General features: G+C 27.9%; 1 protein-coding gene across 1 annotated transcript in view; it reads left to right on the plus strand.

Moving 5' to 3' along the window:
• The window catches only part of LOC126894937 (uncharacterized), an 11,857-nt gene extending 1,992 nt beyond the window's left edge, over positions 1–9,865 (plus strand). Inside the window, exons 3-4 of the mRNA XM_050666316.1 lie at positions 506–523; positions 9,766–9,865. Of these exons, the coding sequence (XP_050522273.1) occupies positions 506–523; positions 9,766–9,782 (35 nt within the window). The 3' untranslated portion in view covers positions 9,783–9,865. The remainder of the gene's footprint in view (positions 1–505; positions 524–9,765) is intronic.
• The last annotated feature ends 3,546 nt before the right edge of the window (positions 9,866–13,411 follow it).

The following is a 13,411-nucleotide window of genomic DNA, read 5'->3' on the forward strand; positions in this document are numbered from 1 at the left end:
GAGAGCTGAGAAAAAGGGGAAAAAAAAAAAAAAAAAAAAAAAAACACATCATAGTAAAACCAATACCTTCTCAGCTTCGCATCGATCTAAAAATTAGGAACTATTGTTAATGTTGTTTATTATTTTAATAATTAATTACAACATCTGTAAACGAGGAGATTTAGTTATGCAGAGCATGATTCTATAATAAATATAAAGAATAAGACATATAATTTTTGAATATAAAGGATATTTATGTATTATTAAAAAATATTAATTAAAAATGTAATTAATTTTTTTTGTATATTGTATTTTTTTATTTAAAAATAAGTAAATGTATAAATAATATTGTACATGTAATTAATTTTTTTTATTGAGAATTCAGGAGAAATTATTGAATAAATTATCCGTACCATGACCTCAATTTGTGTTTTTAAATGTTTCATTCTTGTAAAATTACAATTAATTAGTAGAATAATCTTGAGATAATAATAAAATTTTTGATATTCTTTTTAAATTATTTTAGTCTCACTAAATTATAAAGGTAAGTTTTAAAAATAATATTGCCATTCATAATTTATAACGTAAATATTTTTATATGGTATTTCATATTTAAAAATTAATTTATTCTAAACAATATGGAAACATTTGTTATATATAATCATTTTTTGATGCTGCTGAAAAATGTCCAATTTGTTTCGAAAAACCTGATGTACTTGTTATATTGAATGAGTGTCATCACTGTTTATGTAAAAAATGTGCTGATACACTACTAATTAGAAATGAAAATAAATGTCCACTTTGTAGAAAATATTTTAGCAATTACGCAGACAAAGTTGAAGGTATTGTAATAAATAAATTTGAAAATAGTTTTTTAATATTAGATATGGCAGGCCCACATTTAGGGTGGCTAGCTCTGGTTGCAAATCATATGGATAGATTTTATAAGTGACATAAGAATATGAAGAAATGTATGTATTAGATTTGAAAGCCTTATTTTTCTAATAATGTAATAAAAAAATTATCGATGTCCTAGTACTTTATTAGTATTATTACAAAAGTATTAAAGCCGAGAAAGTATTAATTTAACAATGATGTGTTTATTTTCTTTTGTGTCTGTCACTATATTTTCTCAGCTTTCACTAGACAGATTTTTCCCAACGACAGGTCAAAAGATCAAAAATCGTATCTAGTTGAAGACATTATCCTCAAAAATTGAAAATTTTCCATTCGTTCTACGTTAATGGTTGAAATCTCGAAAATTACGATTTTTAAAAGCGGTAAAATTCGACATTTTTTTTCTAAAAATTGATTTTACTTATTGAAAAATAAACAAATCAATATAATTTTTTTAAAACTAAAACTTTAAGTAATTCCCTTTAATTTGATATAATATTTTTGAAAATCTGACCCTTAACCTGGCCACAAAAGGGGATTCAAAATAACTTTTTCAACGTAACTTTTGAAAGTGTTCTGGGAATACTGCGTCTTTTAAACATATGTCAAATTTAAGCTTATGTTACGTACTACAAATTAAAAAAAAAAAAATTGTCTCGACCAATTATCTTCTTTATGTAAACGGCTGCCGTAATTAAGAAAACATGCTATTTTTGTGTTAAAAATTTATTTATTTTTAAAAACCTTGTAAGGGTTTGCCTTAGTTATGGCCACTAATAAATATAAAATTTACACGAATCTAACTAATTTATATTAAATATAAATTTTACTTATTATCATTATTTTTCCTCTTCGAAGTTAAGAAAAGCTTTTTTGAATTTTTGAAAACTTTTTCAATTTTACTTTTGAAAATTTTCCGTGAATAGTGCGTCTTTTAAATATATGTTATAATAAAGCTTATTTTATGTACTAGAAGTTCAAAAAAAAAAAAATAAATAATTGAACTGACAACTTATTGTTTATATGCAAATAGTAGTCGAAGTAAAACAAAATATAGGAGTTAATTATGCTTTTGGAATAATCCACCAATTTCTTAAAATTATACACTATCTAAAAATTTGTTTTAATGCATTTCTTAAGATGGCGAATTTAATCACTGTCAGATATCATCTATACTTGTAACACTATGTCACAACTATACAATACCTCGACCCCACTTTGCTACCATTTTTTTTAACTTATATTATTTATCATAACCCTTACTTTGACATATAATTAAAGCTCGGAAAATTTCCAAAACATTATCTAAAGTTAAGTTGGAAAAATGTCAATATGTTACTCGTAATTTTAAAGATTTAAAACCCCTCTGTATAAAGTAAAATGGTTCGAATTAAAAAAAATTATGTCAAATGAAAGAAATAAACATTATGTATATATGAAAAAAAAAATCGAATTGATCTATACATTTTTTATACGTTCTAGTAATTTAAAATTGAAAAAATTAAGTATAAAATTTGCATGAAAATCACATTTTTTTTAAATACGGCAACTATTTGCATATAGAAGATTATTCAAGACAAATGATTTTTTTTGAACTATAGTGCCTGACATAAGTATTAAATTAACAAAAGAGTGATGATATTGACGAGGATGTAAGACACAGAATTCAGTGCGGGTGGTTGAAGTGGAGAAAAGTGACTAGCGTCTTATGCGATAAAAGTATTCCAATGAGACTGAAAGGTAAATTTTACAAGAATGTAATAAGGCCAGCTATGATGTTTGGTCCAGAATGTTGGTAGGTTGATATGAAAGTAGAGCAGAGAATGAGTGTAGCAGAGATGAGAATGCTTATATGGATGAGTGGAGCGACTAGAGAATATAGGTTAAGCAATGAGCATATAAGAGGGAGTGTAGGTGTAGCGTCAATCGTGGATATGGTGAGAGAAAATAGACTTAGATTGTTTGGTCATGTTTTGAGGAGAGAAGAATCGGAAGCTGTAAGAACAGTTATAGAAATGAATGTTGAAGGAAGAAGAGGTAGAGGAAGATCAAGAATGAGATGGAGAGATGTTATTGAATGCAATATGAGGACAGCTGATGTGTGAGCGTAGAAGATGTGGGAGAGTAATTTTGAACATTTTATAGCAAATATATTTGATATTATCCAATTGAACTTTTGGCATAATAATTTTATTTGAATTGAATTTGTTATTATTTGACTAAATTGAATAAACAAAAGAATTATCATCCATACTATTCTATCTGTTCTTTATTCCTTGGTCCCTAGTGTTAAGGTATAAAAATAATAAATAGTTCATTAATACAATTTTAAAACATGAGTTTTGACATTTACATTTAAATTACACTATGCTAAAGTCTGATAGAACCTCGGTTAGTGGTGAAAACAACTTTGTTGAATTTATGTGTCTTCATTGGTGAAAACCTGAAGACCGTGAACGACACAACATACTCAAAGTTCATTATATCATTACTGTTAGAATAAAGAACTTTGATAAAATAAATGTTTTAAAATGTATGTGATAAATATATATAATATAATTTACATATTATTAAATTGTTATAATTCAAAAATATAAATAAAAAAAGTAAAAAGTTGATAAAATATAAATGATGAAAATGAGCGATAAATGATGGGTATAGTGAGAACCTGATGTTGTGGTTTTATCGGGATCGTATGGTTCGAGGGTTTAGTACAATAAAGACGAGTAGTTATGAAGAAATAAAAGCATGTCCTCTTTCTTGAGGAATATGAGATATTAAACTTGTAAACACCTCTAATAGGACACTGAGGTAACGGTGCGGTAATCCGACCCTCGAATACCCAGTTGAAGTGTCTATTAATATAATCAGATACACATTAGGTTTTTAAACTCTTTTTAGGCACGGGGCGGTATCCGACCCTCGAGACCCTGTAATGTATATATGTAGCAGGTGTGAACAAACTAGCAAAATAGCTCTTGATATTAAAAGGAGATTATAGATCTATTGCTTTATCGTTCTTTACTCAGATTATTAACTTTAAATAAATGGAATAATATAAATTGACTTACCTTCGTATTTTGTAATGTCCAAGAAGATAAATGAAGTATTTACCAGAAATGCCAATTTTTACTCAATATTATTTGTTTATGGTAATAATGTCTTTATAGATCAAAATAAGTTTTAAACATAAATAAAGTAAACAAAATAAAATAACTCAAACGGCAGCACGGGGCCGTGATCAAAATGTAATAGCAAGAGTAGTTTGTAGGAAATAACTAGCTTACTGGAGCTGTGGCTCTGGCCTTAGCCGTAGCCGTGGCTCTCTGTCTCTCTGGGTTTTTCAATGGATATCAGTACTTTTTATAGTACTAAAAAGGTACCCCCATATCCAGGGATATTGCCGTTTGTGTTATTCATGATTATATTTTATTGTTTTAAAGTATACATTACATGATAATTATATTGATAGCATAGTTAATAATAGATGAGTTGACATATATGTATATAATAAGAAATTGTGTTGAACATTGTATTTGTTATGACAGATAAATTATTTGTTTGTTTACAAATTATTTAAAATACAGATTATACTTTCTTTATTGATAATTGTGAGATGCGTAATGCAAAGTATTAAGCATATCACGACAAAATCTAAGAAACTATATTGTTGCTTGGATATATTATTAAAAAAAAAAAAAATTTTAAAGAAAGTTACAGAAGTATTAAGTGCTTAAATATATTTTAGGTGATGTAATTAGTTCGTGTAGTCTAGTAGAATATTTTGCTGCAGCATATTATCTGGATGTGTGCATATTTTATTTGTGAATACAATTGTAATTGTACAGTCGTACCGTAAGGTTGTGCTTATTTTTTGTTACTATTTTATTCTATTGTTATTATTCGTAACTTTTCTTATGGCTTCAAATAGTGTAAACTGTTATATTTGTAATCTTGGTTTTGCTGAGTTTGATGTTCCTATTAAGTGTGATGGCTGTAACGTTCTAACACATAACAAATGCTCAGGTCTTAATAATAGTGAAATAAAATGTCTTGGTTTGAAGAATCGAAATTTGAAATTTTTTTGCGAAGCATGCAATAAGGGTTTGCGTGATATTCCCGAGCTTAAACTATTAATTAATCGTTTATTAGCTGAAGTTAATGAACTAAAGAGTCAGAAGCAAAATAACAACGCTCAACATTTTTCTGAGGAGTTTATAATTGGTGAAGTCGGCGAACGAAATATCAGAGCATCTAATCTAATATTTTACAACGTTCCAAAGTCCAACGTTGATAATGCAGTCGACCGAGTTAATCATGACTCTAATCTTGTGAGTAATGTAATTGATTCGATTATTACTAGTGGGAATATTAGACCGTCTAAAGTTATTCGTCTTGGTATTCATGGTAAAAATAATCCCCGTCCAATTAAAGCTGTTTTTAGCACACCAGCTGATGTGTTTGAAATATTGAAGTCAAAAAAAAAGTTGTTATTATTACAACCACCTTCCACTATTAGTATCAGGTATCAGTTCGGATCGTACTCTTTATAAGAGAAACTATATGAAAAAACTTTTTGATGAACTAGAGTCTCGTAGATCAAATGGTGAAATTAATTTAATCATTAAATACATAAGAGGAACTCCTACCATCGTGACTAAAGATAACCGTTTTAATGCCCGTGCTGGAAATTTTTTATAATTAATATTTTCTACCAAAATATCCGTGANTTTATAATTAATATTTTCTACCAAAATGTCCGTGGTCTTTTAACAAAGATCCCTTTTTTACGCAACGCATTGTTGAATGTTAATTATAATATAATATGTTTAACTGAAACTTGGCTTAATGAAAATGTTTTTGATTCTGAACTTGGTTTCACTAATTATAATTTATATCATAATGATCGTAATAATTTGTCCTATGGTAAAAAATGAGGTGGTGGTGTACTAATTGCAGTAAATAAAAAAATTAGTTGTGACGTATTAAATGTCTCTAGTGTTATGGGTATTGAACAAATTTTTTTGAAAATTAGTTTAAATAATGTTAATATAATTTTAGGTTGTATTTATATTTCACCAGGTAGTTCTTGTGATANATTTCACCAGGCAGTTCTTGTGATGTATATTCTAAGCACTGTGAGGTCATAGAGTCTATTTATTTAATGTACCCCAATTATAATTATGTTATAACTGGTGATTTTAATTTAAATCAGTTTGACTGGTCTATCGATTCAATCACTCAAGATCATATTACAAGTTCTCTAATTTTTAACTGTTATATAAATTTCTTAAATTTGAAACAAGTAAACCATATAATTAACTTTAGTGGTCGAACTCTTGATTGCATATTGATTAGTGCTGATATTGAACTTACAAATAGTTTACATTCGTCAGAATCTCTTGTTCCTATAATTGATAATTATCATCCACCATTAGATTTTATAATACAATTTAATAATTCATTGGGTAATGAACATTTTGAATCTCCATTAGTTTATAACTTTAAAAACTGTAACTTTGATGATATTTCTCATTTTCTTCAGAGTATTGATTTTGATCTTAATCTGAATTATAATTTATCTTTTGAATTGCTTATTGAAAAATTTTATGAAATTATTTATCACTCTTTTGATTTATTTGTGCCCAAAACAAAAATATATAATAAATATACACTTATATGGGCAAATTCTGAACTCAGAGATTGTATAATTAAAAAAAAATGTGCCCATAAAAAATTTAAATTATTCCCTTCTGATATTAATTATTATGATTTCTCTATTTTAAGAAAAAAATGTAAACATCTTATTAATATATGCCATGCTCAATATATTTCCAATATTGAAAACAGTATTCANGTGATTAAAATCACTATCAAAAATAAACGCTTCGATGCAAATCTTTAGATAGTGTTTAATTTTAAAAAATTGGTGTTTTATTCCAAAAGCTATTTGATCTGCTGGTTCCTTATTAATATCTCGATTAAAAAAAAAGTATGTCCAATGAAAGATGTATATGAAANAAAAAAAAGTATATCCAATGAAAGATGTATATAAATACTACTTCTCATGAAAAAATTGTATTGATCCATACATTTTTTAAAAAGTTATAGCACTTTAAAGTAAAAAATGTAAATTATAAAATCGAGAATTTTCACACAAAAATTGCATCCGGTAACCATTTTCACCATGAAGACAAGTCCAGAGGTCAAAATTTTTTTTTTCAAATTAAAGTATATTACATTAGCTTTAATTTAAGATATATAAAAGTGTTAGTATTTCCGGAACACATTCAAAAGTTAAGTTGAAAAAGTTAATTTTTTGTGAAAGAGTCGTCATTTTAAATCCCCCCCTATGGCCAGGTAAAGGGTCAGATTTATAAAAACAATAAACCAAATGATAGGTAAAGACATCAAACATCTACAAAAAAGAATTATATTGATTCGGTTATTTTTAAAAATGTTATGGCAATTTTAAGTAAAAAAAATTGAATAAATTTCGAAAATTAGCGATTTTTAAAGTCGTAATTTTTTTGGAGGTTTCCCCCATTTACGGGGAACGAGGGAAATTTTTTCAATTTTGAAGGGTAATGTCTTCGACTAGATACGATTTGTGATCTTTTGACGTATCGTTGAAAGAAATCCGTTCGGTGAGAGCTGAGAAAAAGTGGTAACAGACATAGAAAAAAAAAAAACACATCATAGTAAAACCAATACCTTCTCAGCTTCGCATCGAAGCTAAAATGTGCCCATAAAAATTTAAATTATTCCCTTCTGATACTAATTATTATGATTTCTCTATTTTAAGAAAAAAATGTAAACATCTTATTAATATATGCCATGCTCAATATATTTCCAATATTGAAAACAGTATTCAAACAAATATCAAACCTTTTTGGAATTTCATTAACTCTCTAAAGAAGTCTAATAATTCTGTTCCGGAATGTGTAAATTACTATAACTCATCTTCTACTAATATTTTAGAAACAACTCAATTATTTGCAAACTATTTTTCAAATGTCTATACCAAAAATCTTCCGCTCTTTAATGGACTTGATCCTCTCCCTTCTGGTGGATCTGATAATTATTTGAATTTACACTCCTGGACTATCTATCTGAATGAAATTGTTGATTATTTAAATTCTTTAAATGCTCATGCTGGTACTGGACCTGATGGTATTACACCTATATTTTTAAAAAATTGTAGCTCGGTTCTTGCTCGTCCGCTTCATATGATTTTAAATAAATCATTAAGTTTGGGTTATTTCCCTAACATTTGGAAAAGGTCATTTGTAACACCAGTATATAAATCTGAAGATAAACATAATGTTACAAGTTATAGGCCGATTTTCAAAATGTCCATAATTCCGAAAATGTTTGAAGCACTAATTACAAAAAAATTGTCTTTAATTATGACTCCCCTCATTTCTAATAACCAACATGGTTTCAGACCCAAAATGTCAGTTTCTACAAATATTCTACTTTTTCAGGAGAAAATCCTTTCGGCTTTAAATCAACGTGTTCAATTGGACACTATTTATACAGACTTTCAGAAAGCGTTTGATAAAGTAAACCACAATATTCTATTACATAAATTATCTTGTGTTGGTATTCATGGTACATTTTTTAATTGGTTAAAATCTTACCTATGTTCTCGTACCCAGGTGGTTAAAATTAATAGTTTTATTTCTAATGAATTTTGGGTTACTTCTGGTGTACCACAAGGGTCGCACTTAGGTCCCCTCTTATTCATACTATTTATAAATGATTTACCATCTATTTTTGATAGCTCAGTTAATATTCTATTATTTGCTGATGAAGGGAAATTATTTTCAGTTATTAAATCACCAAAAGATGCAATAAAATTGCAGTCAAATTTAGATAAATTTGTTGAATGGAGTCGTGTTAATTACCTTCCATTAAATATAAATAAGTGTAGTGTGATTACGTTTTCCCGAATAAATAATATAATCACCTATAATTATTTGATTGATAGTAATATAGTTACAAGAGTTGCCTCTATCAGAGACTTAGGGATAATCTTAAATTTTAATTTGGATTTTTCTTCCCATATTAACACCTTTATTAAAAAAGCTTTTAAGATGCTTGGTTGTATTAATAGAAGCACGATAAATTTTAAAAATACTAATGCCTTAAAAACTTTATATTTTTCATTGGTTAANTTAAAAACTTTATATTTTTCCTTGGTTAGATCTCATCTTGAGTATGGATCAATTGTTTGGTCACCACACTATATATCATGTACCAGTCGAATTGAAAATGTTCAGTATAAGTTTTTAAAATTCTTATGTTTTAAATTAAATATAACCATCTCAAGAGAATCATACAAGTTGCAGATTTCCCAATTGGGGATCGTGTCTTGTGATTTGAGGAGAAATGTTGCGGATATAATGTTCCTATATGACTTATTAAATGGTCTTATTTATTCTCCGGAATTATTATCTCACATTGGTTTTAATGTACATACTCACGTATTAAGAAAATCTAATTTTTTTTCTATTTCTCTTCCTAAAAATATTTATACTTCCTCCTCGTTTTTCCCAAGAACTCTATCTTTGGCTAACAGTATTATGGATCATATCGATTTTTTTTCTATGTCGCGTTTTGTATTCAGACAGAATGTTTATTTGGCTTTAAATTTAAATTCAAATTCTCTTGTATAATTTATTATTTTTATATTTTATTATATTTTTTATTCACTACAAACATGTCATTATTATTTCTTTTTTTGTAACTATTTATGTTATTAATTATTTTTGCTGTACTTATAAATATTCTAATTGTTAAAGGGTTAACACCCGTATATTATAAATAAATAAATAAATATTTTATTATTATAATGAAAATGAATGGATGTTTTTTGACAAGAAGAGGCTCAATTACTTTGAAGAAGATATGGATGGCAAAAAGTGCATTTATCTCTTCCAAAATAATTGTACGAGAACTATTGGAGTTGTCTTTGAAACAGAAGAGCTATCTTATTTTAGATATTATACATATTAAAAAAGGTTTAAAGATGAAAAATTGTATACAGTTAATTGAAAAAAAAATTATAGTTTATTAAGTAACATTTATTCTTTTAATAATTACTCTCAACTAGCCTTTCAATTTAATCTCTTAATAAAAGAACATTCAAAAAATATTATTCCTGGTAAATCTACATCACGATTTATGCTCAAATGGTGTAGAGATCTAACTCAATAAAAAATGTAGATTTAAATTTCGTTATTGTAAACGCACTACATTAAGCGATAAACCAACTTAGTGTCTAATTAAATATTTATGATAACCTTAAACACCTATAATTCACTTACTAAATTGAGGTGATTTTTTTAAATTTTAATATACCTGAAGTTAACGTAATTATCAAATTATTAATAATAGTGATGAGTAAATAATATAATATCAAACTCCTTCCTTGAGTGAAATCTAAAACAGCACGGACGCTTTTCTCCTAATTCTTTTAATATGTGTGTACCGTGTATTGTTACAATATAATTGAGTTAATTACTGTTATAATAATGATTTCTGACTACTCATAAAATCTTATTTAAAACAATTGAAATCCTATAGTCATTGAAATGTATTTATAAGGATTAATACAATTGATTCGCCTTTTGTTGTTCTTATTTAAATTCTTAAAATAGATAGCAGTTAGATAGAAATAATTTGAACACCAAATTAAGGTTCGTAGACGTCAGTCGAGATTGCTCAAGAGTATCTTGCTCATTTTCGACCGTATAATAAGTATATAATACTTTTGAAGGAATTAAAAAAACTAAGACATGTATCACCCTACCCAATTTTAATATTTTAATTATGTCGTAAACCAATATATAGTGGAAGGGGGAAGGTGTAGTAAAGAAGTACTGTATAGTGAAAGGAGTATTGAATATAAAGAACTATCATAAGTGTATGGTACAGAACGCCTTTAGAAAGATCTAGTTGACCAGTTGTTATAAAGATCATTTATTATATTATTTCGAGGGACAGCTGATCACCAGCATTTTGCTTTACTCACCCCCTTGCCCACCCATCACAGCAAATCGATCACTCTCACGTGATTCTTTTTCATGATCTGCGCAGGGAGACGGTGTACTTTTTATTTCTTGTTTCTAAAATGTTTAAATGTTTTGTCACTATAAACAAATACAATTTTAATTAATAATTGTCGTCTCATTGTAGTTTTCCAAGTGTCCATCAACCACTTGCTTTATTTCGCTCATGTTCCAAATAATGATAATATATTCACATAAATTTCTGATCTTATAGTTTGAACAATACGTTTCTACAATTTATTTATTTCTTAGTATATTAGTGCATGTTATTCATTTTTAATTAATTATAAAATTTAATAAAAAAATATTTGTTTGAGTGTTCCTTTAACTAAAATTTAAAAGAATAACATTACAAGTGTCAGAAGTAGACAACAGAATATGGACGATTGTATGGTACAGAAAGCCTATAGAAGAATCTAGTTGACCAGTTGTTATAAAGATCATTTATTATATTATTTCGTGGGACAGCTGATCACCAGCATCTTGCTTTACTCACCCCCTTGCCCACCCATCACAGCAAATCGATGACCTCCGTGTCGGTTTTCATCCATGTACAGTTCATTGTCATAAGTCAGTAGTATTGTTTTACGTGTCACCTTTTTTCTGTTGCAAGCGCCTTCGCTTGAATAGTAAATTATTCGGCCATTGTATGGCATAATTTTTTATTATTTGTTTATTGCACCCTTGTGCTCAAAGTTTACGTGCCCTTGCACGCCACTAGTGATTGGGCCCTGACCATCACTAAACATTATCATTGCCGTATTCTGTTCTCATCTGCCATTACGTACCTGGATTTACACTCTGACTCGNTGACACGGCCCGTAATAGCGCACTATTCATTTACCGTGAATTAGCACGTTATCCGGTCGTGATTATCAGCTGTCCACCGTCGCACTCATTAGTGTTGACGATAACACAAGTTTGTCTTATCCGGCAGTCGGTAGATAGGACAGGTCAGGGGGTTCAGCACCGCGAGACACGTCGGCGATTATGTAAACCAGTTAATCGGTAACTGACATCCGCCGTACGTGCCGTGTGATCTTTTCATCAGCGCATTATCAATTTTTTGTATTTCGCACCTCACTGCCACCAGTTTTTATAATATTATATATAAATTACTAAATAAAATAAAGTTAATCGACTACTTAACGGTGTTACATTTTTATTTTATTAAAAATACCTTTATACTGTGACAACTTTTGGCTCCCCGCAGAGGTTATCAACCCGGTGCAGTTTTCAAAAAAAAATCAGGTAGGATTTATTTGACCACTGCTTACTGAAAAAAAATTGCTTTTGAAGTATACTACCGCTTTAGTAAATTTTGAGTAATTGTTGAATTCCACTGTCACACTACATATACGCTACGCGTATTATAGTTGTAGGCAGCCATCACGTTACGTAATCATAGGTGTAGAGTTGAAGGTTACGTATAATAACTACTATCACATTGTTGTTATTATTACAACGGACTACGCGTTCGCAAAATTTCCGCTATACAATAAGCTCAGTAATTTAATCTAACTTTCTTTGCTTCTAACAGACACAGATCGTTTATTTCTATAAATTTCGCTTATAATTAATTAATATTTCAATTTATAATTATTTAAGAAAAGAAAAAAATTCGAATAAAACGCCGTGTCTGAACGCTTAATTAAAAANGTTTGAATAAAACGCCGTGTCTGAACGCTTAATCAAAAAAAAATTATATTGCTAACAAAAACGATAAGTCCAATACTTTTATAATTTTAAGTTCGTTTGCCATAGTAATCCGTACTGTTTGTTTACGTAATTAGCGTATACTATATTTTATAGAAAAATACATCTAATTTTCGATTAACACAGTACGATTAGTTACATTTTGTGGTTAAACATTACTATATATATTATTGTTGTTTTTTTTTCTCAAAAAAAATTAAAGCCAACAGAAGTATAATTAATAGATTGAGTATTACTACAGCAACGTATAGCGATTGTCAAATAAAAAAGTTTTTCTCCATTTCCGATAAAATAAATTTAGTTTACAATCAAAATTTAAAAAAAAAAAATCAGTTATCAAAAGATAGTGACAGTGTTGAATTTATAAAAATATTTATATTATTTATTTATTGTCAATACCCACTAGCTTAAACTTTTTTTTTTTTTGCCCTTCACATTTCATTATTCTTATTAAAAAAAAAAAAAATCACATCATATACATAAATACTTAACATATACACACACATTTTTTTTTCTCTTTCTTTTTCAAGTTTTAATCAGCTATTGTTTCCTTTTAAAAAAAAAATGTTTAGTTTTTTTTTTCCTTTACCTTGTACTACTCATATTTATTATACTATTAGCAAATTTAATTTTATTAATTATTTAAACTTTTTTTTTCTCCTCTCTCATTCATCCCCCTTTTCAAAAAAATATTTTCTGTTTTTATTTTTCCTCTTGTTTATTTAATAAATATTTTAGTTTCA

This window comes from Daktulosphaira vitifoliae, unplaced genomic scaffold (genome assembly GCF_025091365.1).
Source record: "Daktulosphaira vitifoliae isolate Bord-2020 unplaced genomic scaffold, ASM2509136v1 Scaffold_1, whole genome shotgun sequence".
NCBI classification, from domain to species: domain Eukaryota; kingdom Metazoa; phylum Arthropoda; class Insecta; order Hemiptera; family Phylloxeridae; genus Daktulosphaira; species Daktulosphaira vitifoliae.